We start from the raw sequence: 26,688 nt of genomic DNA on the forward strand, positions 1-26,688 counted from the left end.
GGGGAGGGCACGTCTGTGGACTTGGTCATCTCCTCCTCCTTCTGCTCCCCGCCGGGGGTAAAGGGCAGGCAGTTTGGGCCTGGACATCTCCAGCCATGGCGGAGCCTGAGTGGGAGTCGCTGGAGCAGTGCTTGGAGAAGCACCTGCCGCCCGCAGACTTGAGGGAGGTGAAACGCCTTCTCTATGGCAAGGAGACCAGGTCTGGAGCCCAGAGGCTGGCGGCGGGGGTGGACCTTGGGGCCGGCGAGTGTGGGGAATGTGGGCCCGGGGACCAGGCAGAGCGCTTCGGGGCCAGCGGAGACCATAAGAAGTTCAGATGTGCAGGTTCTGGGCCGCTCAGGGCCCAGACAAGGCTGGCGTGACCTTTCCAAGCCACTGTTGCCCGGAACCGGAAGGGAAAGGACGGGTATTTTGCTCCCTGAGGCTTTCTCTGTGGCCACCTAACTCTCCGTCCTCGCTTCCGGGGATCAGGACTCTCCCCAGACCCTGGACTCTGGTGTCTGTGCTGGTCAGAGCCTCCAGCCAGAGCCCCAGCAGGTCACCTGGTTGCCCAGCCTCAGCCCCTCCGTAGGGGAGGCCTCCAGCGAGGTCCCCTGGAGGTAGAGGCCTGCTGAACCTTGTGGGTCAGGGAACCCTCCCCACTTGGCAAGCCGTGGGGGTCAGTGACTGCTCAGTGCAAATGTTCTCCCACTCGCAGCCAGTCCTGGGCTTTCTGAGGGCATTGCCCTGCTGGACACCGGGTCTACAAAGCCGGAAGACACTGCCCCTTCCCCTCCGGGTTCTCTCCAGTCCACTTTTCTCAAAGCAACCAGAAAATGGAAATCCTAGCCTATTGCTCCTTCGCTTAAAGCAGTGGTTCTCAACCTTGGCTGCACATTAGAATCACCTGGGAATCTTTTTAAAAATCCTGATTCCTGGGCCTCATCCTCCGGAAATTCTGTTTCTTTGTTACTAATGTTGTGGCCTCACCCCATAACAAAAAAAACCCCAGAATTTCCGGAGGATGAGGCCCAGAAATCAGGATTTTTAAAAAGATTCCCAGGTGATTCTAATGTGCAGCGAAGGTGGAGACCCACTGGCTTAAAGGTCTATGGGGGATTTCCACGACTCTTGCAATGAAATCCAAACTCTGACCCCATGCAGCTTCTGACCACCTGTCCTTCCACTTCCCTGCCAGTTGGCGGGCTCCCTGACCGTGGCAGTGACACGAAGGCGGGAACCTGATCGGCTCACCAGAAACGTGAGGGTGTGGATTGCGTCGGTGGGTCCCAGCTGCCATGCTGTGGCGTTGCTGCAGGGAGGTCAGGCCTCGAGTGCAAAGGTGTTTTCATTGCTAGTGGGTGACAAAGCTGGAACAGCTGCCTTTGGGGGTGGAAGTGGTACAGAACTTAGCCAAAAAAGGCCGCCGCTTCATACCCAAAGAGGATGCCAGGACCGGATGGCCTGCAAGGGCCCCCCCAGTGTGCTTTTCACCGCACCCGTTAGGGCTCGCCACCGGGGAGGCTCCCACAGGCGTCTGGGTGTCTTAAAGCAAGGGGCACCTCAGCCTCCTGTGCGAGGGATGAAAATAGGTTTGTGGGGGGGGGTTTGTTTTGTTTTTTGGGGGGGGGTTCAGCCTTGTTGAAACAAGGCCACTAAAAATTTTGGTTTTGGTCCCCCCCCCAAAAAAAATTGGGTGGGTTATCTCTGGAGTTCAGGACGGAAGCTGAGGGGTAGGATGGAGCAGGGCTCATTTTTCATTTGATGTCGTTTTTCACTGTTTGATTTCCCCCCATGAGCATGTGTTTCTTTTGTAACAAAGCTCTCATCTAATTCTTTCCAACGAGGGGAAAGGTGACGTTCTAGAAGCGAGAGGTTGCTGTGGAGGCGGGAGCTGGGCTCCGTCCTGCGAGACGTGCCTGGACCCTGGGTGGAGCGGTAGGGGCCCAGGCGAAGGGCCTGGAAGGTGTTTGGGCCAGGACAGGAAGTGGTGGGCTTTCCTCCTTGAGGTTAGAGGCGAGCCCATGAGGGGTGGGGACCTCAGTAGCAGGATGTGGGGTGGCGGGGCAGACCCCCCCCAATTATAGAGACCAAGGGAAGGTGTGGGCAATACAGATCCCCCCCGCCTTCCCTCCCCTTGTGTGAGGTTGGGCTCATTTCCTGGTCTCTGCCCTTCCTCGGTGGTGGCTGGCCTGTGCCCCACCACATCGCCAGGCCACACCTTCTGTGGGCACAGCCCATGTTTTGAAGGAATGAGCCTCCAAGGCTTGGCAATGAACCCCCTGGATAACACCAGGGCGGGGACATCTTGCTGAAGGGGAACGTTGAGGACAGGTAGAACCCTAAGAAAGTGGAGGGGCCTGGCCCGCGTCGCCTCAGGCCTCGGAGAGAGAGTGTCTGCAGGGACTGAGAGGTGGTGGTGGGAAGACGCGGAGAGCAGACAGCTGTGGGCAGTGGGTCGGGAAAGATGGCTGGAGGCGGAGGACGTCATCCAGGTGATGGTTATCTCAGGGCTGGCACACCTGAGAGAGACCTCCTCCACCTGCTCTCTTCCAGGCGTGAGCCCGCAGGCTGAGGACGGGGCGCCAGGGCCTCCCCACAGGGTGGTGCGGCTCCCTGGCCGTGGGCCTGAGGGACGCAGAACTCCCTCATCCGTCTCCTTCTCCATCCACCACGGGGCCTGGGCCTGGGGCTGAGCCTGCGGGATGGAGGGGCCCCTGCCGGAGGGAAGGGCCGTCTCTGAGGCAGTCACAGGGAAGGGGGCGAGGTGTGGGCACCGCTGTTATTTCTAACCTGCGAAGCGAAAGGAACTGATTGTCAGGGGCGGAGCCCATCTCGGCAGCTGTCAGGGCTGTCATGTGGGAACTGCCTGGCAGGGGGCGGCGGCAGGGGCCTGGGCTGACAGGCCTGTGATTTTGAAAGAAACATCTTGAAGAAAGTGACTTCAGGTGGGAGGGAAATATTATTATTAGATAATGGCTGTCAGGTTGTTTTTTGATGTGTTCCCTGGGTATTTCATAACCATCGCGTCCCCAGATGGCAAGGCCTGCCCGGCCGGGGCCACACCTCGTGCCCCTGTGGGTTTCACCCCAGCACCGAGCGCGCCGCAGGCCGAGGAGGTGTTTGCCACGGGGCCAACGGTCGCTCCGGTGGGAGGCTCCGTAAATCATCCACTGGCCTTGGTTAATAAGCCACAAACCAGGGGCGCTCGGGCCTTCAGCCTGGACATGTGGGCCCTTGCCAGGCCCACCCAGCACTGAGCAAGGGATCGTCTCCGCCCCCCATCCCTCGCGCCCACCGACCCGTCCCCCCAACCCCCCCCGTGGGAGCAGCAGCAGACTGTCGGTGGGGGTCTCGGGAGACACGTAGTCCTCGGTGGTGAAGGGCCGCAGGGCCCTCTGTCCCACTCTAAGTCCCGGCCTCTCCACCTAGCTATTTCCTGAGCCCGGTTCTCAACAGCCCCCTCTCATCACAGCGCACCCTCCCCAGGCTCAGCAGAGCCTGAGTATAGTCCACAGGCATTTGGGGGGATCCATTCCCTCGCTCCTGTGCTGGTTGCTGAGACTCATCTGCACCCTGATTTCAGCGACTCCAAAACACCAGCTTCTGACCAGTCTCCCTGCCCCCCCCCCCCCCCCCGCCTCCCTTGGCCAGGTCTGACCTCTGCCACCTGCTGGAATGTCCCCAGTGACCATCCGCCTGAGTCCACACTCAGTGCCGTGTCCGTGTGTCCGTTCTCAGCCATCCAGGCCCTCCCCCTCCTCCAGGCCCCACTCCAGCTCCCCACACGTGCGCCCCGCCATTGGACTGCTCTGTGTGCCTTCTTTTTTCTTTAAATATATATGTTTAATGATTTCCGAGAGGAAGGGAGAGGGAGAGAGAGAAACATCCATGATGAGAGAGAATCGTGGATCGGCTGCCTCCTGCATGCCCCACCCTGGAGATCAGGCCCGAAACCCGGGCATGTGCCCTGATGGGGAATCGAACCCTGACCTCCTGGTTCCTAGGTCGATGCTCAACCCCTGAGGCACGCCGGCCGGGCTCCGTGTGCCTGCCTGCCAGGGCACGCCACCTCTTCCCTGCCTGGTGAATGCCTCTGGGCCGGGGAATTGTAATTCAGCGCACATGCCGATCGTCTGCCCTCTTCTTTCTGCCCATTCAGGAAGCTCGACCTGCCCAGCCAGGCTTTGGAATCGGCCGCTGAAGGGGACTTTGAGCTGCAGGGATACGCCTTCGAGGCGGCCGAGGAGCAGCTGCGAGGCCCGCGGACCGTGCGCGTGGGGCTTGTGCAGAACAGGATCCCGCTGCCCGCGGATGCCCCTGTGGCCAAGCAGGTGCGGCTGCTTTTGCCCCTAAATAGACACACGGGCCGGACCCGCTCGGCGTTTTGGACACGTCCACAGCCCCTGCCGGCCACTTGGTCTCGGCCAGCAGGTCCGAGTGCCCTGGCCACCTGCTTCTCTCCTGCCTGTCTCTCTCTCTCTGTCTCTCTCTCTCTTCTTTTTCTTCTGCATCCTCCCCTTTCTCTGTCTTCCTCTCGCTTCTCATGGTTCTTTCCACCTCCACCTCTGCTTCCTCTTCTGCGTTGATCTATGGCTCCATTTTCCCCTGGGGATGGTGCCCTCGTGGCTGGTTCCAACTCTCCACGGAATCCGCCTCTCAGCCTCCCGCCAGCCCGCACCAGTCAGGACCCGCCCGTCTGTCCCATGTTCCTCCGCCTGGTCCCTCGGGCTGGGACTCACTGTACCCAGGTGTCTGTCAGCTGATGGTGCCGCAGGGTTGCGGGAATGTGATAGGCGTTTGCTTACGAGCTTACAAGGACTCTCCACGGGACAGCTAGTTCTGTAGGTTTCTTCCCTAAAGAAACCTGTTGTCGCAGGCGCGGGCGGGGTGTTGTGTACACGTCCTCACAGCTTTCCTCCAGCTGCTCCAACCTCCCAGCTCGCTCGGCAGAGGCGCCTCCGGCTGCCACGCGCTCGGGTTTCTTAGGGTTTCTCGAGACCCCGGGGATCAACTGGCATCAGGGCGGGTTTCTGCATTGTCCTCACATCGGTTCTTCTTCTGCTTTTTATTATTATTATTAATATATTTTTATTGGTTTCAGAGAGGGAGAGAGAGAGAGAAACACCAATGAGGAGAGAGAATCATGGACCGGCTGCCTCCTGCACGCCCCCCACTGGGGATCGAGCCCACAACCCGGGCCTGTGCCCTGACCCAGAATAGAACCATGATCTGGTTCATAGGTCGGCGCTTAACTGCTGAGCCACGCCGGCCAGGCCTTCCTCCGCTTTGGTTGGATTAAAAGGGTTCTGATTTTCAGATGAGTTGATTGTCAGCATGTCTCCTTGACGGTCCCAGGTTGTCAGGTTGTCAGGGGCCGGGGTGCTGCACACTCAGCCCCGGCAAACATCCGTGGGGCCGGGGTGCGAGGCTTGCAGGGAGAGAGCGCCGTGACGAGTTTGTGCTCTCTGGTGTTCAGCTGCTTCCGGGTCTTTCTCCGAGCAAACGCTGCTGAGGGTCTCCCGGGAGCCAGCCATGGTGCTGAGGACGCAGGGAAGGTGGGGACACACACTCTCCTCCTGGGGTCATGGGAGCGACAGGCGGTGGAGGGCTGTGACGGCGCAATGGGAACCGCTCCGCCGCAGGGGCACACGTGGGCCGGGGAACGCAGGGGCACCTCGATACTCCCGGGAGACGCTCCCCTCGGCCGGTGACACGGAGAGCTCGTCCAGGGAGGGTGGCGGAGGGGAGGGGAAAGCACATTCCTGGCCCCAGGCACGGCCGAGAAAGCGAGTCATTCAATGATGAGCTACACACAGGAGAATAGAAGTGGCAGGCCCTGGCCAGTGTGCTCAGTGGGTAGAGCTTCACCCTGTGGACCCCGAAAGGTCCTGGGTTCGATTCCGGTCAAGGGCACCTCCCCGGCCCAGGCAACCAGTCAATGTGCTTCCCTCACATCGATGTTCCTCTCTGTGTTCCCCTCTCTCTTCCACTCTCCCTAAAAATCAATGGGAAAATATCCTCGGGTGAGGATAACAAATAAAGTTTAGAAGTGGCAGGATGAGGCTTTCCTGAAGCCTGGAATGCAGGACCCGGGAGGGGTGGGGGAGTGGGGGTGGGGGAGTGGACTGTGTCCTGGGGCGAGGGAACAGTTAAGCCAGGGGATGTCCTGTGTGTGGTAGGCCCACTGGGTGTACCCCCCCCATCTTGCAGTAACCACCATCCTCATAGCAAGGCAACCCCAGGAGGCAGGCAGCGTTCTCCCCATTCTCCAGTCAAGTAAACCGAGGCTGAAGAAGGCCGTAGCGAAGGTGGGAGAGACCCCAGAGCCTCTGCAGCTCCCCCTTTCCGTGTAGATTTTGGGCCTGATGACAGAATGTGCTGTCAGAGCCCCCCCACCCTGCTCGCCCTCCAGCAGCTGAGCCGGTGGGGGTTGTGGCTTCCTGTGGGCTGGGAGGAGTTCTAAATGGGTCGCCACCAGTGGAACTCCTGTGCTCTCATCCCGGGTTTTATTTATTTGTAGGGAATTTCTATAAATTGACTTGAGCCCAAACTGACAACATTGCCAGGAAGCAAAATCGCAAACCTTGCCCCCGAGAAGAGCCGTCTGCAGTGTTTTCTGTGTGCTGGAAACTAAGGGGGCAATGCAAGGAGGGTCACATGAGAGGGGGCGGGGGGCAAGGCAGGAGCTGGACGGTGGGTCGTTCCCAAGTTTCCACGCTCTACGCCCTACGGAGGGCTGTTCCGCTTCTGAGCGGGCGGAGAGGGTCCTTTCAACGACGGGCTCACCTAGACGCCCGGGGACCAGGGCAGGGTGCAGGGCTTGCTCACGACAAAGACAACCTTCCGAGGAAGGAGCAGGCCTGAGGAGTGACTGCCCACAGGACCTGCCCAGTGAGGGTTTGTGATCAGACCGCCCTGTGAAGTCCGCCCCTTTTGTCCTCAGTTCCCCCTCGCGGTCGGAAGTTGGTCGGAAGAAGGCGCTGATGACCCAGCTCCGGCTTGGATAGTGCGGTCTCAGCTCTAGGAAGTCTCATTCCTAGGAAGTCTCAGTGTCAACATCCTCTTGCTGACCTTTGGGGACGGGGCGGTCCGGTCACCATGGAATGTGAGTTGAGGCCGAGTTTTCCCCAAAAGGACAAGGGCAGGTACATGGAAGACAGTCAGCACTCGGGGTCGTTTCCCTCCCGGGAACCATCGTGATCCGAGTCTTGCTGTCTGTCTCACTTTTCTGTATTTTGCATCTAGTATAACATTTCCATAAGCCATAGCAAGAGCATTAGCAGTTATCTGATACACACGTGTTCAGTAATCCTAAACAGTTGGATTATATAGAAAAACCCAACGAACAGATGTAAGGATTATGGCTAATATCGTGAGCAGGCAGAGAAAGACAAACAAAATAGTTTCTGAGTTCAACATCAATCCGTGGGTGTGTGCACAGGCCTGTCAGTGCCTTGGGGTAGCTGTCTACCTCTGACGCCCACAGCTTCTCATCCGAGAGGAGCCTTTGATGCCCCTGTGGGCAGAGGCAAGGTTAGGGGTCTGTTCAGGTCGGGTGCCTGATATAGGCCCTTCCAACCCGGTTGGAGAGTGCCTTTATTTGATGTCCTTTCCAAGTTCACCCAGTGTGACGCCGGGTGGGGCGCAAGGGGCCCGTGCTGGTACCCAGCTCCGGGTCTGGGCCTGCGGGGTGGTCCTCGGCGGGCTTCTTTAAAATCCTGCCAGCAGCCCGAGCCGGTGTGGCTCAGTGGATAGAGCGTCGGCCTGCAGACCGAAGGGTCCCAGGTTCGATTCCCGTCAAGGGCACGTGCCCGGGTTGCAGGCTGGATCCCCAGGAGGGAGTGTGTTAGGAGGCAGCCAATCAATGATTCTCATCATTGAGGTTTCTATCTCTCCCTCTCCTTTCCTCTCTGAAATACATATACATAAATCCTGCCAGCATATGTCGATGTAAGAAACGTCCACATTTGTAGAGAACTTTTGTGAGTTTATTTGAGCCAAACTGATGATACTATACTGCTGGCAAACGAGGTCTCACATGCTCCCCTAATCCTTGATTTTTAAATTGCCAGGTCTCCGCCCTTCACAGACGCATAGAGGCCATCGTGGAGGTGGCTGCGATGTGTGGAGTCAACATCATCTGTTTCCAGGAGGCCTGGAGTAAGTCTTGGGGGAGGGGGGGGCTTTCTCAGTCGCCCTCGGGCAATACTGAGTTATCTCCGTGTTGATAAGGGTCTTCTTTCTTTTCTCATCCATAGAATGTTTCTTTGTCAACAAAACCAGGAACCCAGGAAGCCCAGCCTCCCTCCCTCCCTCTCACACGCCCCAGTCTGTGTCACCTGGTCCTATCAGTTCTGCCTCCCAAATCCTTCTGAATCTGTTTTCACTTCCTCCTCTTGTTAATCCTCCCCCGAGGATATTTTTCCACCGATTTTTAGAGAGAGTGAGAGAGGGCTGGGGAGGAGCCTGCAACTGAGGTACGTGCCCCCGACCAGAATGGAACCTGGAACCCTTCGGTCTGCAGGTCGACGCTCTGTCCACTGAGCCGCACTGGCCAGGGCCCCTCCGCCTCAGCACTGCCCAGGCCCCAGGCCCCAGCAGCCGTCACAGGGGCGTCTGTAATCGCCTTCAGCTGGGCTCCTTGTGCCCTGGGCTTCTTTCCCTGAACAGCTTTCTGTTTGCCCTGGAACTGGCTTTGTGTTCTGCGTCCTTGCCGCAAATTCTACCCCAGCTCTCTGCCCGTTTCCTAAAGCTGTCTGTTGGTTTCATCTCCTGGAAGGCACGTGGCCCGTGGCCTTCTGACTCTCTCGGGTCTGAGCTGGGTGTCCCCTCTGCTGGCCAGGGTCGTCCTGGGATTCCCCGTCACCATCATCCTGGGGAATCCCTTTGCCGCGCTCTTGTATTCTCCCATCCCACGCCTTCCTCTTTCTTGGTTTGCTCCTTCATTTAGGTGGAGTACAGTTGATCCTTGAATAACGTAGATTTGACCTGTGAGGGTTCACTTATACATGATTTTTTTTTCATCTAAACAGACAACCTAAACTTACAGTATCAATAAATACAGCACAGTACCGTCCTATAAATATATGTTTTTTCTTTTCTTAATAACATTTTCTTTCTCTCTAGCTTATGTTATTGTGAAAATACAGTATATAATATATATCGCACACAAAATATGTGTGAATCGGCTGTTTACGTTATCGGTAAGGCTTCCGATCAGCAATAGACTATCAGTCGTTAAGTTTTGGGGGAATCAAAAGTTATACGAATATTTTCAACTGCTGGAGGGACTGTTGCCTGTGTTTTCAGGGTCAACTACAGTTCCCTGAGAAAGAACACACAGGAGGTAACCTTTTGGGGACCTTGCACATCTGAAAATATGTTTCTCCTACGACTTGGTTGATAGTTTGGTTGGGTATAGAATTCTAGGTCAGCAATCTTTTTCCTTCAGAAGTTTAAACACCTTGCTCCATGGTCTTCCAGCTTTAGGTAGTTTTCTACAGAAGGTTGTAGGAGCTTCTCTTTCTCTCTAATACTTTGAAATTGCATAATGACATGCTGTTGTATCTATTTTAGTCCACTATTCTAAGCACTCCATGCGTTATTTCAGTCTAGAAATTAGGGTCCTTCAAATCTAGGAAATTTTCTTATATTGTTTCATTAGTGATTTTCTCCCCTCCTTTTTTTCTCTGCTTTCTTCCTGATCTCTTGCTATTAGGATATTGGAACTCTGAGCCCAATCCCTATTTTTTTAATGTTTCATTTTGAGTTTTTTTTTTTCCTCTCTGTCTTTCCCCCCCCCCCCCCCCCCCCTCAATTCTCTGGTAGATTTTATCTAATTTGGCATTCAGCCTGCTATTTAGTCTTTGGTTTCTGCTCTCATATTTTGACTTTATCAGAGTTCTTTTGGTCTGAAAGTTCCTTTTTTATCACATCCTGTTTTTATTTTATAATTGCACTATCTTCTCTTATCTCTGAAGATATTAAGTAGTATTTTTTTTCTTCCTACATAGTCCTTTCTTACTCCTTTTGGTCTTTTCGCCCCTGATGGGTTCTATTTTCAGACTTGGGGGTGAACAAGCTGATTGCCATCTCTGAGTTTGTAGGACGGGTTTCTTCACCGAGCTTCATGGTAGGATGACCCAGTTTCGCTCCTGGTTATGCAATCCCCCACGGTATTGTCTCCAGGTCATTCTCTGCAGACTGGTCAGATGCTCGAGAGGATCCCTCTAATCTCCTGCCAAGAAGGGAAGGAGAACAGGGGTCCAGAACGCTGATGTTTACTTACCCCCTCTGCTTTGGACACTGTGCTGTTCTCTGTCCTGGTCTCCCCAGGGCCTGAGACCCTCTGCCTGTCTCTCTCTGGAGAATGAGCCCGTGGCCTTGTGCAGGGGCGGGCGGGGCGCATCCCAGCCTCTGCTAGTAGAGGACGGATCTGGGCCTCCCACTGCTTCTTAAACAGACTTTCCACCGATCCTTCCTGTTTGTCACCCCTTCCTGCGTCCCGACCTTCAGAGCTACGCGGCGTCTCTGGCTCCTGAGCTTTTGGGGGCCTGTGGTGAAGGGTAGGGTGCCTCCTGGGCTCCTCCACGGCCGGAGGGACTCCGTTTTCTCAGTCCCCTAAGATGTCCTCTCCAGCTTCCTGTGTTGTGGCTGTTGTCCCTCTCCCAGGGCCCATCCCTGGTGGTTTCTACCTTCACATAAAAATCCTGCCAAAACCGGTTTGGCTCAGTGGATAGAGCGTCGGCCTGTGGACTGAAGGGTCCCAGCTTCGATTCCGGTCAAGGGCATGTACCTGGGTTGCGGGCACATCCCCGGTGGGGGATGTGCAGGAGGCAGCTGATTGATGTTTCTCTCTCATCGATGTTTCTAACTCTCTATCCCTCTCCCTTCCTCTCTGTAAAAAATCAATAAAATATATTTTAAACAAAATAATCCCTGTACCGACATGCAGGTGGGGTGTCAGGAAAGAATCACGGTGTGAGTCCAGTCTGCCATCTGTACCCAGGCGTTTCTCTCATGTTTTTCACATTTCTGGTTGCATGTCACTTCCGATTTTCCTGGCTCTTCCCTCAGACTCCAAGCCCCGCGAGGCCAGTCTGGGTGTCACTCGTTTGTTTCATTGTGCGATAGGCCTCGTTTTGTTTATTCATCCCCCCACCCCGTGTTTTTCTTCAGCGGCTTAAACAATCCCCGGTACATAACAGACACTGAAACATAGTTATGGGTGGTTTAACCAACTCTCTCCCCTCTGCTGGATCTGGAAAACTCCCCTTCATCCCTCATGGCCTGGCACAGGCACCTCCTCCTCGAGGGGCCCTGGGGACACCCCGACACAGAACGGGACATTCAGTGGCGTCATGGCAGCCGCACGGGGTCACCCTTCAGCTGCTCTGTCTCGGCGGCAGCTTCTGCCAGCAGGGCCAGCTCTAGGCTCACAGCCTGACTCGGGGAGTGTTGGTTCAATGAGTGGGACACCCCCTTCCCCTCCAGCCAGCCTCCCCCTCCTCTGGCCCACATCCTTCTTTGGAAAGTTTGTTTACATGGCGGTGGTTGTGTAAACAGGAAACGAAGCCATTAACATGGGGAGAGTGGAGACGGAGAGATTGGGAGCGCGCCTCCCTCTGAAATGACATCGGGAAGGGAGGTGTTATTCTCTGGGGGCGCCCAGTCGCCCCTAATGCTCTGAAAGCCGAAAAGGAACGCTCATTAAGGACGGGGCTTGCTGTCAACAGCTCCTCTGTTGGCTTCCTCCAGACAGTTCATCTCTCTTCGCTGAAGAGGAGCCTGGGGAGTCTTGAGCCTGCTGCCAAGGCCCCCACCGGGCTGCTGCTGGCAGAGCCTGGCGCCCACTTAGGCACCTCCCTGGCCACCACCCCTGGCTGCTGAGAGGGTGGTGGTGCTGCTGGTAACCTCTTTGCCCTTGACACCATCTTCGTCCCAGGCTTCCTGGGCCTGGAAGGAATGGGGATGCTAACGATTCTTTTCCTTCTCCGTGGGGTGAGGAGGGTCAGGTCTGCTTCGCAGGGGTGTCTGGGAGCAGGCTGCCTATGACTGGGTGTGGCACTGTGCTGGGCACGTGGCCTGTGTTCGGGGGAGGTTGACGTCGATGATCACCCCCAACAGGTTGCAACCGGTTAAAGTGCTGGCCAGTCACATCACACAGCTACCCATACCCCTCCCCACAGGGCGCCAGACAGCAGGCGTCAGGAAGGCCTGCTGGGCTCATCTCCCTGAAAGACATGAACTCGGTTATCAGATCGACAGGGTGGATGGAGTTGGTCCAAATAAAGAATTTAATATATATATATTTTTGTATTGATTTTTTACAGAGAGGAAGGGAGAGAGAAAGTTAGAAACATCGATGAGAGAGAAACATCGATCAGCTGCCTCCTGCACACCCCCTACTGGGGATGTGCCTGCAACCAAGGTACATGCCCTTGACCGGAATCGAACCTGGGACCCTTCAGTCCACAGGCCGACGCTTTATCCACTGAGCCAAATTGGTTAGGGCCAAACAAAGAATTTAACTGTCCAAGAAGAGAAAGACAGACAGACAGACGACTCAGTGGGCAAAAGGTACGAACAAGAAGGCCTAGAGGACACATGCAGAAGGCCAGGGACCACTGGCAGGCTCACGCCATTAGACGGGAGGGTCCTGAAAAGTGTGGCTCGGGCCGCAAGGGATGGAACACCCTCAGCCAGAGGCCCCCGGGGTCCAGCCCCATCGCGGTGCCCCTCCTCCCCTGCAGTTTTGTATTTATTTTAAAAATGGATTTCAGAGAGGAAGGCAGAGGGAGAGAGAGATGGAAACATCAGTGATGAGAGAGAACCATGGATCGGCAGCCTCCTGCACGCCCCCCACTGGGAATGGAGCCCACAACCCGGGCCTGTGCCCTGACCGGGAATCGAACTGTGGCCTCCTGGTTCATAGGTTGATGCTCGGCCACTGAGCCACGCCGGCCGGGCGGAAACCGCCATCTTGAACCTGGTATGCAGTGTTCTTTGAACTGTCGCTGCATACCTATGCACCCACTGTCCGAAAAGAGAGCGAACAAAAGTCAGTGCGTTTAATGAAATTCCCTATTGAATTAGCCCCCGGGTGGCATCTCGCCAGAGAGCATAGGAGCGCCGTCGTGTGCCATATCCTGGCATTTCCATCAGCGGCAGACCGCGTGCAGACGGCGGTCCCATAAGATGAGCGCGGAGCTGAGAAAGTCCTATTGGCATGAAATGAGACATTTTTAAGCGTAAAAATATCTATGATGTTATCACCTTCAGAAAACGTGACATAGGAAGTTTTGAAGCTTGTTGTCCATACAACATAATAGCAACACATATCACATGGCATGTATATCAGCATACGTGTCACTCCATCTATTGGAAGAAATCCGCATCATTAACCGGTGCAGCTAGTATTCCTCCATCTGTGGGCCTTCGAGCGGCTCCCCTCTCTCCGCTCCTGTGACTAATGCTGCTGGGACACGGGAGGGTAGATGTCTGTTCAAGTCTGTGCTGCGATTGTTGGTGAGGCATCTGCCTCGCCTCGTTTTGCTATGAAGCCCGAAAGCTTAGGGTCTGTCCTTTGTCCATGGGGGGGTGGTGGGCGCGCGTGGGGAGACTTGGAAGCCAGCCTGAGGCACTCAGGGCCGCGTGCTCTTGTGGGGAGCCCCTGCTGCCAGGCCACAGAGCCCCCGCAGAGGCCCTGAGCGCGGGGTGTGACGCCAACCTTTCCTCTCGCAGCCATGCCCTTCGCATTCTGCACGAGAGAGAAGCTCCCGTGGACGGAGTTTGCCGAGTCAGCCGAGGACGGGCCCACCACCAGATTCTGCCAGAAGGTAGGACATCACCTGCTGCCCTGGCATCAGCTGCCAGACACGTGTGGGGCGCCGAGCGAGGCCACAGCCGCTGGGCGTGGCCCTCGCCAGGGGAAGGCACCTGCCTGCTGCTTGTCTTGCCAGCTCAGATTAGATAAAGCTACTTACTGTCCTTTGATAAAAGTGGTACTTTCCCTTAAAATCATGGTGTTTCGGAGCCAGAAGAGCCCCTAATGGCTTTTTCAGGTAAGGGAGCTTCAGCCGGGGGGGTGGGGGGTGGCCTGGGCGACCCCGTGGCAGGCTCTGTAGCGGCACGTGGGGGCCAGGGACAAAGTGGACCCTTGTCCAGCACTCCGCTCGTCCGCCTGCTGTCCGCCCGGGTTATGTAAGCCTCTCCGCATGCCCCGTCTTCCTCCGTTAGAAACTGGCCTTCATTTTTCTTGATTAAAACCTCATAAGACGTGTTGTAGGGTCTCATTTATATGAAATGTCCAGAATAAGCAAATCACAGAGGCAGAAAGCAGATTAGTGGTTGCCCGGGGCTGGGCAGCGAGAGGGTGAGAGCGACTGCTCCTGGGTCTGGGGTTCCCACTTGAGGTCGTGAGAATGCGGTGGCGGCCGCACAGCTCTGAGCGTGCACCGAAGACCACCGAGGGGCACGCTGAGCAAGAACGGATTTTATGCTCCGGGAATGGGGTCTTCGTGAAACTGCCGCCCCAGGCGCCCTTACGGTGCAGAGGTTACAGGTAGGAGCTCATCCCCCGAGGAGAGGCCAAATGCCTCTCATTCTCAACGGAAAAGAACTCCTCTCCTTCCTCCACATCCCGTTCCGGAGTGTCTACGCATCTTGGGGGGTTTTCCAAGCAGAACTGAAATCATGGTGAATCTGTCAGTACCTTGTTGTGATTCCAAACACCAGTGTTCTGAGGCTATTGGGGCGGGGGGCGGGGGCCATCTCTCAGTCACCAGGAGGTTGATTCTATGCTGTGGGAGGAAAGCGTACGGGCTGGTTAGGAGGCGACTGCAGCTGGCATGCCTGCACCAGGCCTGGAGGAAGAGGAAAGGAAGAGTGGGAATGAGAAATGGCACCAGGGGACACCTGTCTGCGTGGAGAGGGGCCTGGGGACGCACGGCCACCGCTATATGCTCATAGCTTCGCCTTCCACCCGTGCCTTCCCTCCCTCCTGCCTTTAAGGCCAGAGGTAACGGCAGGCTAGTTAGAGTCGAAGACAAATGATTGGCTAGTTAGAGTCGAAGACAAATGATTGGCTAGTTAGAGTCAAAGACAAATGATTGGCTAGTTAGAGTTGAAGATAAATGATTGGCTAAAGTTGAAGACAAATAATTGGCTAGTTAGGGTTGAAGAGAAATGATTGGCTAGTTAAGAGTTGAAGATAAATGATTGGTTAGAGTTGAAGACAAATGATTGCCTGGGGCTGTTCATCCCACCGGTTATCAGGTCCTGATGATGTTCTTATTTGAGACAAAGGAATCCAGTATCAGAGAGCCTTTCTATGAATATCTATGCAAAGTAAGATGATTATTCCTTTATTTTTTATTGTATTAAAAACACATAACATGGAATTTACCATCTTAATTCTATTTAAGTGTCCAACTCAACATATACACTCTTCGTGCTGTGAATAAATCTCCAGAACTTTCCCATCTCGTCAATCTGAAACTCGGTTCCCATTAAACACCTCCCCTCCGCCCGCAGCCACTGGTAGCTGCGGTTTCACTTTCTGCTTCCGAGTCTGACTAGTGTAGATACTGCACAGACGTGGACTCACACGGTGCATGTTTGTCCTCTTGCAACTGGCTTATTTCACTTGGTGTGATGTCCTCGGGGTTCACCCATGTTGTAGCATCTGTCAGAATCCCCTTCCTTCTTAAGACGGACTAGTACTCCATGGTGTGGCCATACCCTTCACCCATGGGCGGGCACTGGGGCTGCCTCCACCCTCTGGCTGTGGTGAATAGTGTTGCTGTGAACCGTGGGGTGCGAATAGCTTTTCGAGACTCTACTTTCCATGTTCTGGGTCTCCACCCAGCAGTGGAATTGCTGGATCCTGTGGTAATCCCATGTTTTTAATGTTTGAGGGACCGCCATGCAGTTTGCACAAGGGCACACCATTTCACATTCCCCCCAGCAGTGCACAAGGACAGCAATCGCACCCGTGTCCCTGAGCTCGGGCCTCGGGGCCGCACGGGCATTCCGTCCTCCCAACGCCAAGTGCTGGCTCTGAACCGAGGCCCGTTATCTGGAAGAAGCGCTGAATTACTCAGTAGGAACCCACGGCCGTTGATTGGAAAGTCTCTCCTTTTCCCAGCTGGCGAAGAAGCACAACATGGTAGTGGTCTCGCCCATCCTGGAGCGGGATGGAGAGCACGGGGACGTGCTGTGGAACACGGCCGTCGTCATCTCCAACTCCGGCGCCGTCCTGGGCAAGACCAGGAAGAACCACATCCCCAGAGTGGGCGACTTCAACGAGGTGAGCCGCCCTCCCACGGCCAGCCCAGTCTCCTCGCTCACCCTCGTTCAGCTCAGGGGCTCTTTCTGTCCGGAAGTTCTGTGCCAGGTGGTGTCACATCATGTGACGCTAGCGCACAGTGGGGCTGCAGGGCTCGGGGGCCTCCCCATATAGCCCTGCATCGCATGAGTGCCTAGGATTCAGGGGTTAGGGGACTCCTGGGAGAGTCCAAAACACCTTTAGCACGGAGGCTTTTTATTTATTTTTTAATATCACCTGATCTGGTTCCTGAAATTCCCCTTTGAAGTAAGTAGTAGGTAAATTAAACCAAAACCAATCATGCGCAAATGGGAACCAATCCCGGCGGCCGCTTGCAGGCTGTGAGCTCCTCGCCTTTCACGCTCTGTCCTTGTGTGGAGGGCGGGGTTCTTGTCTCTGCTCCTGTGGGAACGGAGTGAGCCACTGCCACACGCTGGTGACACTGGGCGGATGTGTGCGTCTCTGCACACGTGTCAGACGGGGCCTCGTGCCTGCGATCAGGGGCTCAGTCACGGGAGCTGTTCTGATTGGTTAATGCTAATCTGTGGGTTGGTAGGATGGAGAGGGTGGGCCTACGAAGGAGGGACATGAACTCCAACTAGAACCCAAGATCTGAAGTCTGAGCAGCTGTTCCAGCTGCGGCGGCCCCAGTCCACCGGGACCCTCCCTGTCTGTGGGGGCCCCGCCGCCTCGGCTGGTCACACAGGAGGAAGGATCCGCAGGGCCAGCGAGGCCCCCGGGGGGGCGGGGGGGGGGGAGGAGGCACAGCGTTGCTCAGTGACAGCTGGACGGGGCAGGACGATGTGCCCTCGCCTGTTTACCCTGGATTAATCGTTAGCTCTGGAGATAGAAGGGCTTGTCTCCACGCCCCAGGATCTGCGTTGGCGTCCACCCGCGGGCACACCCCGGTCGCTGCCCCTGCTTCTTGTCGAAACGGATGGGAGGGAGCGAATGCTCCGGGAGAGGTCGGCTTAGGACCCCGGCCCACCCTCTGCGCCCCACAGCGCCGTCCATGACAGCGTCCCAGGGCCAGCTCCCGCGGGGCAGGGGCGGGGGGTGGGGGAAAGAGGGACAGCAGGATAGCCTCCCGCCTGCCTGCCTGTAGGGACCCCTCAGCCTGCGCAGGGAGCCCACGGACGTGGCCGGAACGAGCACACTCAGGGCAGGAGTTCCAGGCTCAGGCTGGCCTTCGTGAGCGGGCAGGTCACGTGCCCACTGAGGCTCCCACCTTCCCCCCCCCCAGTGGGCGGGGGTTGCTCTTGATGAGCTCTGGTCCCTTCAGCTCTAACCTTCTGTATTTTGTAAATATATTTTTATTGATTTCAGAAATGAAGGGAGAGGGAGAGAGAGAGAACATCAATGATGAGAGAGAATCTTCGATTGGCAGCCTCCTGCACGCCCCACACTGGGGGTCGAGCCCGCAACCCGGGCCTGTGCCCTTGACCGGGATCGAACCATAACCACTGAGCCACACCGGCCGGGCTCTAACCTTCTTTATAGGAACATGTGACTGGTAAGGACATTGACCAGCTCACGTTAACACTGACCAGACCTCAACCTCTTGTTGCACCGAGACCGAGACCTAACCAACGCTGGGCCTTGAGATACTGAGAGAAGTTGCTTGGGGTGTTTTTCTGACGTCGCAAAAGAAACTGCGGGTGAATGCGGGAGCCCCGGGGATTTCCCCTGGGCTGGCTCCTGCTATTATGTCGGGTTCTCTGTGCTTTGTTTGTTTTGGAGACACTGGAGTTTCAAACTTAAAGGCGAGCCACACGCCGAGGGGCACTTCTGGAGAACTGGCGATATTTGTTTTTTTTCTGCGGAGTCTAAGCACAGGGAACTCTCGCAGCTCAGAGGCTTCAGCACATGGCCCCGGCTGGTGGGGCTCGGTTGGTTGGAGCACCGTCCCATGGACCAGTCAGGGCACAGGCGCAGGCTGTGGGCTCGATCCCTGGCCAGGGTGCGTGCAGGAGGCAGCCGGGGGGTGTCTCTCTCTCTCCCCCTCTAAAAGGGAAACAGATCAAGCCCCGGCCTTTGTCTTCCAGTCCACTTACTACATGGAGGGGAACCTGGGCCACCCCGTGTTCCAGACCCAGTTCGGGAGGATCGCGGTGAACATCTGCTACGGGCGGCACCACCCCCTCAACTGGTTCATGTACAGCGTCAACGGGGCCGACATCATCTTCAACCCCTCGGCCACCATCGGGGCGCTCAGGTTCCCGGGCAGCGGGCATCTGGAGGGTCTGGGGCGCTCAGGTTCCCGGGCAGCGGGCATCTGGAGGGTCTGGGGCGCTCAGGTTCCCGGGCAGCGGGCATCTGGAGGGTCTGGGGCGCTCAGGTTCCCGGGCAGCGGGCATCTGGAGGGTCTGGGGCGCTCAGGTTCCCGGGAAGCGGGCATCTGGAGGGTCTGGGGCGCTCAGGTTCCCGGGCAGCGGGCATCGGGAGGATTGGGGCGCTCAGGTTCCCGGGCAGCGGGCATTTGGAGGGTCTGGGGCGCTCAGGTTCCCGGGCAGCGGGCATCCGGGAGGATTGGGGCGCTCAGGTTCCCGGGCAGCGGGCATCTGGAGGGTCTGGGGCGCTCAGGTTCCCGGGCAGCGGGCATCTGGAGGGTCTGGGGCGCTCAGGTTCCCGGGCAGCGGGCATCTGGAGGGTCTGGGGCGCTCAGGTTCCCGGGCAGCGGGCATCCGGGAGGATTGGGGCGCTCAGGTTCCCGGGCAGCGGGCATCTGGAGGGTCTGGGGCGCTCAGGTTCCCGGGCAGCGGGCATCTGGAGGGTCTGGGGCGCTCAGGTTCCCGGGCAGCGGGCATCTGGAGGGTCTGGGGCGCTCAGGTTCCCGGGCAGCGGGCATCCGGGAGGGTCTGGGGCGCTCAGGTTCCCGGGCAGCGGGCATCCGGGAGGGTCTGGGGCGCTCAGGTTCCCGGGCAGCGGGCATCTGGAGGGTCTGGGGCGCTCAGGTTCCCGGGCAGCGGGCATCCGGGAGGGTCTGGGGCGCTCAGGTTCCCGGGCAGCGGGCATCTGGGAGGATTGGGGCGCTCAGGTTCCCGGGCAGCGGGCATCTGGAGGGTCTGGGGCGCTCAGGTTCCCGGGCAGCGGGCATCTGGGAGGATTGGGGCGCTCAGGTTCCCGGGCAGCGGGCATCCGGAGGGTCTGGGGCGCTCAGGTTCCCGGGCAGCGGGCATCTGGGAGGGTCTGGGGTGCTCAGGTTCCCGGGCAGCGGGCATCCGGGAGGGTCCTCGGAGGTGGTTTGGGGAACAGGCAGGTGCCACCACCAGGGCGTCTAACAAATCTGAGCCCGGGGCCTGTGTGTTGTGTGTTCAGCCAGCTTTTCTGTGACACAGAGAACACACACAACGCCACGTGCCCATTGCAGCCCCCTCAGGGCTGCCCTCTGTGCGGTGCTGCTACACTTGGCTATGACCCTGAACCTCGAGATGATAAGAACCCCCCACTCACCCCCTTCGTCGTCAGGATTGAAAAACCCTTCTCCAGGGCCAGGGCAGGGGGTGTCTGGCCAGCGTCAGCTCCTCCCACCACAGCCCCAGTCTCTTTTCTGCAGCACCCAGTGCACGGAGGGCAGGCACCTGGGCAAAAAGCAAGTGAGGGAGTCGGAGCGGAGGGTCCTTAACGCCAGCCCGTGGCTCTGAACCTTGTTTTTAACAGCAAAGCGTTTTCTTCTTGTTGTTCATCCTCACCTGAGGGAATTTTCCCATTGATTGTAGAGAGTGGAAGGGAGAGGGAGAGTCAGAGAGAAACATCGATGTGAGAGACACACATCGATGGGTTGTCTCCTGCACACGCCCCACCAGGGCCCAGGCCAGAGAGAAGCCTGCAACCGAGGATACGTGCCCTTGACCGGAATCACACCCAGGACCCTTCGGTCCACAGGCTGATGCCCTATCCACTGAGCCACACCGGCCAGGGCTTGCCCAGCTTTTCCGATGAACTGGGTCACCCTGACGGTCACACGCAGCCCGTGTGGTGGAAGCTCTGCCACGGACGTGCGCTCATCAGAAAGCCGCCGCCCCAGCCACCCCCCCTCTCCCCTGGACTGCGGTTCGCCTCCCCCTCTGAGTATTTTTAGGGGCTCGCGGAGCCACGCTGGGAACGCGGCCGATGTCCCCACGGCCTCGCTGGGCTCCGTGTGACTCCCGCACGTGCTGGGCTCTCACGAACCCCCAGCTTCCTTTCCCTCGCTCGTTGCGAGAGCCCGAGTGTGCCGCCAGCTGTGGGCTTGAGTCCTACGCGGCACATCCTCCCCGGAGAATTGCAAGGGAGACGCTGTATGCCGCTCGCCCTGCGACTGTCTGTGTCATCCCTGCAAATGTCACTTACGGGCGTGTTTCTGTAAAGATCCTTTCTTCAAAGTTCTGTCAGCTCCGCTTAGCAGCTGGGGAGAAGCAGCAAATGAGCCCCTCAATCAAGCCGGCGATTGTTGTCTGCCAGCCGCGTGAGTCCTGAGCACGAGGCTGTGGCAGCGCCGCCCCCTCCGCCTCCTCCCGGTTTAAACCAGGTGCTGCTGACGGGAGAGAAGGTTCCGGGCGCTCAGCTCCAGTCGCTCAGTCTTTCCGAGCGGGCATCACGCCCGTCAATCCTGAACCTCCGTGATGCTCCTCAGACAGGAGATAATTAGCGGCCGCGTGGCTCAGGGGTTGAGCATTAACCCAGGAACGAGGAGGTCACGCCTCGATTCCTGTCAAGGGCACAGGCCCGGGTTGTGGGCTCGATCCCCAGTGTGGGGCGTGCAGAAGGCAGCTGGTCAATGATTCCCTCTCATCATTGATGCTTCTATCTCTTTCTCTCCCTTTCCCTTCCTCTCTGAAATCAATAAAAATATATTTTAAAAAGAGAGAGAGAGAGAATCAGCGACCAGCAGGCCCACCGAGCTCCGTGGCACACTGTGGTTGGTGGCCGGAGGAGGACGGGGTCCCTGGTTGGGGCCACATCCCCTCCCCGTGCAGGTGCTGGGCTGAGGGCAGCCACAGCTCAGCTGCTCTGGTGGCTGCCTCCTTCCTGGGCCACTAGGAGAACAGGGAACCTCTGCTTAGACGCTCGGGGTTCGGAAGAGGAACCGGAAAGGCCCTGGGAAGGGGACCCGCTCCGGGGAGGTGACGCCTGCTGCAGGACCTACCCTTCCCCGGCCCTCGCTCCCTCGGGGTCCCTCCTGCCTGGCCGGACCCTCTCCATGCGCCGCTGCTTCCCCAGGCGACACAGGGGGCGGGCGGGGCAGAGCCTTCGCAGGGGCCGTTTCGGGTGAGGCTCTGCCCAGCCCGGGGGGCGGGCTCCTGACCGCCCGGAGGAGGGGAGGGAGGAGAAGTAGCAGGTATGGAGCCTCGCAGCCCCCTCTGGAAGCCTCGTCTGCAGGGCCATTTGGTCTCTACTATCTATCTCCCTTCGAGGGGTTTTCAGAAAAGGAAACTGAGGCTCCTGCCTGCAGCTGGCCTCCCTAAGGGCTGCCCGGGCCTGAGCACGGGGTCACCCACAGGCACAGCGAGTCTCCCTGGCTGTCCCCACCCCCCCTTTCACCCCCAAAGGCCGGGAAGGCTGGCAGCGGCCGCAGCTCAGGGCCGAGCATCCGTCTGGCTGGGAAGCGGCAACCTGTTCCTCTCGTTCTTCTCTCACAGCGAGTCCATGTGGCCGATCGAGGCCCGGAACGCGGCCATCGCCAACCACTGCTTCACCTGCGCCATCAACCGCGTGGGCAAGGTAAGGCCCCGGGGCTGCTCCTGGGCCCGCGGGGGGGGGGGGGGGGCGGGAACAGAGCCACACGCTGCGGGCACCTGCGGCCGGGCGGGGCAGCCTCTGCAGACGCGCTGGCCATCGGGAAGGCCGCTATCTGCCGCCCGGGACCTGGCGCACCTCTCCTCCTGCCCCCGCTCCGTGCGCCACGGGTCCCAGGGCCGGGAGGAGCTGTCTTGCTCTGTTACCTGTGGAGACGGCAGCACGTCTCCTCTGGGTCTGCCTGGTCTGGGTTTAGCGGAGACCGTTCGAAAGGCTCTCGCCCACGTGCACTGAGGACCTGGTGGTTGGTTCCCCGCGGGCCCCACGCACCTGCACGGTGCCCCCGTCACACAGTAACACCCCTCCTGCTTGCCCAGAACACGGGTCAGTCTGAGAGGACCCCGGTGTCCACACGAAAGGGGTCTCACCTCTGACAACAGAGAGGAACTTGGTGTTTCTTTAACCTGCCGTGCAGTGGCCCTTAGACTTTGGCGAAGGGACAAACGCCCCTTCTCAGCCCCTCACGCCCGGGGCCTCCGCGGGGTCTCCCTGCAGAGTGGCACCTCCCCGGAGGCACAAGCCGGGGCTGGGCCTGGCTGCCGGGTTCCCCGCTGGCTGGTGGCCTGGCCTGCATCCCGCCCAGGGCTGGGCCTGGGTGGGGACGTGTGATAAGCCCGTTGATGGCCCCTCGGCACCGGCCAGTCCTCCCACTGCAGCGTTTCCGACTCCGCCCAGCCCGCCGGGTGATGAACAGGGCGGTGGTGCCACCTACAGGCCCGGCTCACCGTGGTTTTGTCCCGCAGGAGTATTTCCCCCACGAGTTTACCTCTGGAGACGGGAAGAAAGGTACGCTGTGTCCCTGAGCCTCCAGGGGGGCTGCCGGAGGGCGGGGGCCTCGCTTCTCCCTCTCGGCCCCCTCGGCTCCCTCGCCCACAGCGGGGGCCTGTGTATGAGGGGATGGGCAGGCAGTCCTGGGCTTGTGACCACCTCCCTCCCCGGGTGGGGACCAGAGGGGTTGGATTGGACACCCTCCTCCCCTCCTTCGGGACTGGGGTGCCAGACCCCACTTCCTCTCCTCTGTCCCCGTCCGCCCACCCACCCCCTGAGCCGTACAGGCGCCCAGTCACTGGCAGCGATGGCCTTGGGGTCCTGGAAGCCACACCGCATCTCTGCCAGGAACCCCTCCTCCCGGTCCATCTGCCTGGCCAGGACTGTGGGGGAGAGGCCCCCTCGCTGAGGAGGGTCCCCTGGGAGGCTCGGGTGGTGCCCTGGGAGCCCGAGGTGGCGAGTGGGTTAGTTCCCAGGAAAGCCCCCCTGAAGGGCCCGGAGCATCCCCTCGAGGCCCGACTTCAGGCTCCAAGCCCCGCTGCCTCCCTGCAGCCGGGGGAGTGGGAGAGGCCGGGGATGAGGGCCCTGGGCACCTGCTCTGCCCTGGTCCCTGCGGGGCCCTGCCCTCCCCACCTGCTGCTGGCAGGCCTGTGGGGCGGCTGTCAGCCCACTTTCCTGGGGGCCAGGGCGGGGAGCGAGGGCACCGGTGACGGCTGGTGGGGCCACCACAGGAAGCGGCCACACAGGAAGCCCTGCAGAGCCCTCCACTCCGTGGGCTGTGGGCCGCTGAGGGTGGGAGCAAAGGGCCGACACTCTGAAGGGGACGCGGAGGGGACATGGTCCCGGTCCCAGAGGCAGAGGGGAGGGCTGGGAGGGTGGTTTTGCAGCCCTCAGGGCCGAGGGGGGAGCAGGTCCTGGGGCCTCCGCGTTTGGCAGAGCCGGGGAGGGGCGTGCGGTCCCGGCCCGGGTGTCCCTCCACGTGCCTGCCCGCTGTCTGCCCGCGGAGCTCACGGCGCTCTCCTTGCTCCTTCCCAGCTCACAAGGACTTCGGCTACTTCTACGGCTCCAGCTACGTGGCCGCCCCGGACAGCAGCCGCACGCCCGGGCTCTCCCGCACCCGGGACGGGCTGCTGGTGGCCGAGCTCAACCTCAACCTGTGCCGGCAGGTGAATGACGTCTGGAACTTCAAGGTGGGTCCCCGAGTCCCCGGCTTGAGCCCCCATCCTGCTCTCGGGTCTGAGCACCGCAGCTGCGGGGTGGCCTGGGGGGCAGCCCGCGGGAAGCCCTGCGTGGAGCCCAGGGCTGGTCCCCGCCTCCTGCAGGCCCTGGCCTGCCCAGCCGGGGCTGTTCGCATGGAGCAACCCTGGGGTGAAATGGTGCCCAGGCAGCAGACCTCAGCAAACCCTCCTCTCATCTGATTTAGATTCTGGGCGCCTTCGAACAAATTAATCTCAATTTAATTTGTTCAAGGAATTGAATGGATTAGCTCCTCTGCTCCCTTCCCCTTCCCAGGCATTTGCACTTTATCACAAGATAAATGCGTGCGTCTGGCTCTGCCCGTGGCCAGGCCCCACGGTCCAGGCCTGGACAGGGAGGGAAGCGGGTCACGGGGAGAAAGCAGTCCAGGCCTGGCTTGGCCACGTCCTCGCTCTGTTCCCGGGCCTCAGTGCTTTCAGGCGTAAAAAGGGGCTTAGCGTGCATGCCCTGAGCAGCTCTGGACGCCTAGTACCTGTGACCCCAGGGGTCAGGAGAGGCGCGTAGGTGCCCCCCCTCCTGGCAGGGGGCAGTGGCAGCCATGGGCTGGGCCCCCGCGGAGGGTGGCATGTCACCATGGGTGCACGCGGAGATCGCTGAGTCAGCGCCGGGCAGTGTTTTCACCGACTCAGCACCACTTGTAGGCAAATCATACGAGCAAGTGAATGCCATTGTCATGCCTGAACGACTGCCCAGCCTGTCCAGGAGGAGCCAGGGCTCTGGGTCCACCAGACGAGGGCTCCCGTTGGCCTGCGCCTGGGTTCCCGGCATTTCCCCCTAGTCTCTGCAGACAGACAAGGCACTGCCCACAGCCCGCCTCCCAGCCCGCCTGTCCGTGTCCTGGGAAGTTCAGGTGAATGGAGGCAGCTGCCGATTAGAAGCTGGGACCAATAGTCAGAGAATGTGTGCTCACTAGTTACTCTTTGAAAGCAGGTTTCCCAGGCTGTGCTGATGGGCACGGGCTCCTTCCGGTCCAGGCTTTGGGGGGCGGGAGGGAGGGAAGGGAGGGGATGGAATGCTGGGGTGTGAGCGCTCTCCCAGCCTCCATCTGCGTCCACGATGAGGTGCCGTGTGGAGGGACGGACCCCCAGACCCAGAGCCGGGAGACCATGGCACACGTCCCGGACGCCTCCACTCCTGGCTGGTGCCCCGGGCTGTGGCTGCTCCTCTGGGGTCTGCAGGGCCACAGGCCGTCCCCCTTCCGGCCTCAGCGCAGGTCACAGCTTCTGGATGAACAGGAAGGAGGGGCCGGGGTGTGTGAGCCACGTTGTCATCGGTGATCGGTGATCGTCACCGCAGCCCCCGAGTCAGTGCCGGGAGGTCAGGCGGGGGTGTCTGTCTTACAATCTGAAAGGGATTGTCCCGCAGACCAGCCTTCTGTCCTGTTCCTGTCCCCTGCCTGCCCTCTAGTGGCGGGAGGCGGCGGCGCGTGCGAGGGCCTTTATAAACGGGCACCGCTGAGGCACCTGCTTTGCTTTCAGATGACGGGCAGATACGACATGTACGCGCGGGAGCTGGCGGAAGCCGTCCAACCCGACTACCGCCCCCACATCGTGCGGGAGTAGCCGGCCCCCAGCCCTGCCCGCCCGGAGGGCGCCCCTGCCCGCGGCGGATCGGCAGGTGTGACCGTTCTTCTTGATGATGCCCTGATCACACTGCTGTCCACATCGATTCTTAGACGTCCCGGTGGTGAGGGTAGAATGAGGGGTGACTGCTTACTGGGTACAGGCTTTCCTTCTGGGGCTGGATAGAGGTGATGGCACTACATGCCGTGGAACTGTGTGCTTTAATCTGGTTAGTTCTCTGTTATGTGGCTTTTACCTCCGTATAAACATATCCCAGGCCCTGGTTGTGCGGGTTGATTTGAAGTCAGACAGGTGGGCTGCCCCCATCCCGAGGTTCCCCACCTCTCCGTTTAGACTCAGCCACTCCAGGGTCAGCGAGGGAGTGTGTGTACCAGCGGGAGAGGGCGAGGCCGACCTGGAGTCCCTGGATGGCCCTGGGCGGGCGGGAGGAAGGCCATTGTATGTGTCAAGTTGGTTAGGCTGCAGGCTCTAGTTCAGCGGTTCTCAACCTGGGGGTCGCGACCCCTTTGGGGGTCGAACGACCCTTTCACAGGGGTCGCCTAAATACATCCTGCATATCAGATATTTACATTACAATTCATAACAGTAGCAAAATTACAGTTATGAAGTAACAACAAAAATAATTTTATGGGTGGGGGTCACCACAACATGAGGAACTGTATTAAAGGGTCGCGGCGTTAGGAAGGTTGAGAACCACTGCTCTAGTTATTTCATCAGACACCACCTGGGTGTTGCTGGGAAGGTGTTTTGTAGGTGTGATTAACGTCCATAACCAGTTAACTGAGCGAGTGGGATTACCCTAGATAACCCTGGCGGCCCGATGCAGTCAGCAAAGGGCCTGCGAGCAGAGGTTCTGCCTGAGGCAGCAGCTTCCCGGGCCTGACAGTCCAGCTTTGCCCTGCCTGGCGGCGGGCTCTACAGATGTCAGACTTCTCTGTCCAGCCCCATAACCATCTAAATCAATTCCTTGCAATAAATCTCTCAATATACATA

At 58.8% G+C, this 26,688-nt stretch overlaps 1 protein-coding gene across 1 annotated transcript; it reads left to right on the plus strand.

The window, feature by feature from the left end:
- Positions 1-26,688, plus strand: UPB1 (beta-ureidopropionase 1). Its single transcript, XM_070399187.1, has 10 exons — positions 1-199; positions 4,142-4,313; positions 8,055-8,142; positions 13,726-13,820; positions 16,130-16,291; positions 18,355-18,524; positions 21,931-22,012; positions 22,831-22,873; positions 23,891-24,045; positions 25,591-26,688. Exons 1-10 carry the CDS (start codon positions 96-98, stop codon positions 25,672-25,674), a joined length of 1,155 nt encoding a protein of 384 aa, XP_070255288.1. The 5' UTR covers positions 1-95; the 3' UTR covers positions 25,675-26,688.

Source organism: Myotis yumanensis, unplaced genomic scaffold (assembly GCF_028538775.1).
Source record: "Myotis yumanensis isolate MYYU_CA2020_CCGP unplaced genomic scaffold, mMyoYum1.0.hap1 SCAF_19, whole genome shotgun sequence".
NCBI classification, from domain to species: Eukaryota; Metazoa; Chordata; class Mammalia; order Chiroptera; family Vespertilionidae; genus Myotis; species Myotis yumanensis.

Bases quoted from the DNA above. Each gene is read 5' to 3' on its own strand.
- UPB1 (XM_070399187.1), top strand. From the start codon at position 96: ATGGCGGAGCCTGAGTGGGAGTCGCTGGAGCAGTGCTTGGAGAAGCAC. The intron at 200-4,141 runs GTCTGGAGCCCA...CTGCCCATTCAG, and splicing joins CTCTATGGCAAGGAGACCAG to GAAGCTCGACCTGCCCAGCC. The intron at 22,874-23,890 runs GTACGCTGTGTC...GCTCCTTCCCAG, and splicing joins CTCTGGAGACGGGAAGAAAG to CTCACAAGGACTTCGGCTAC.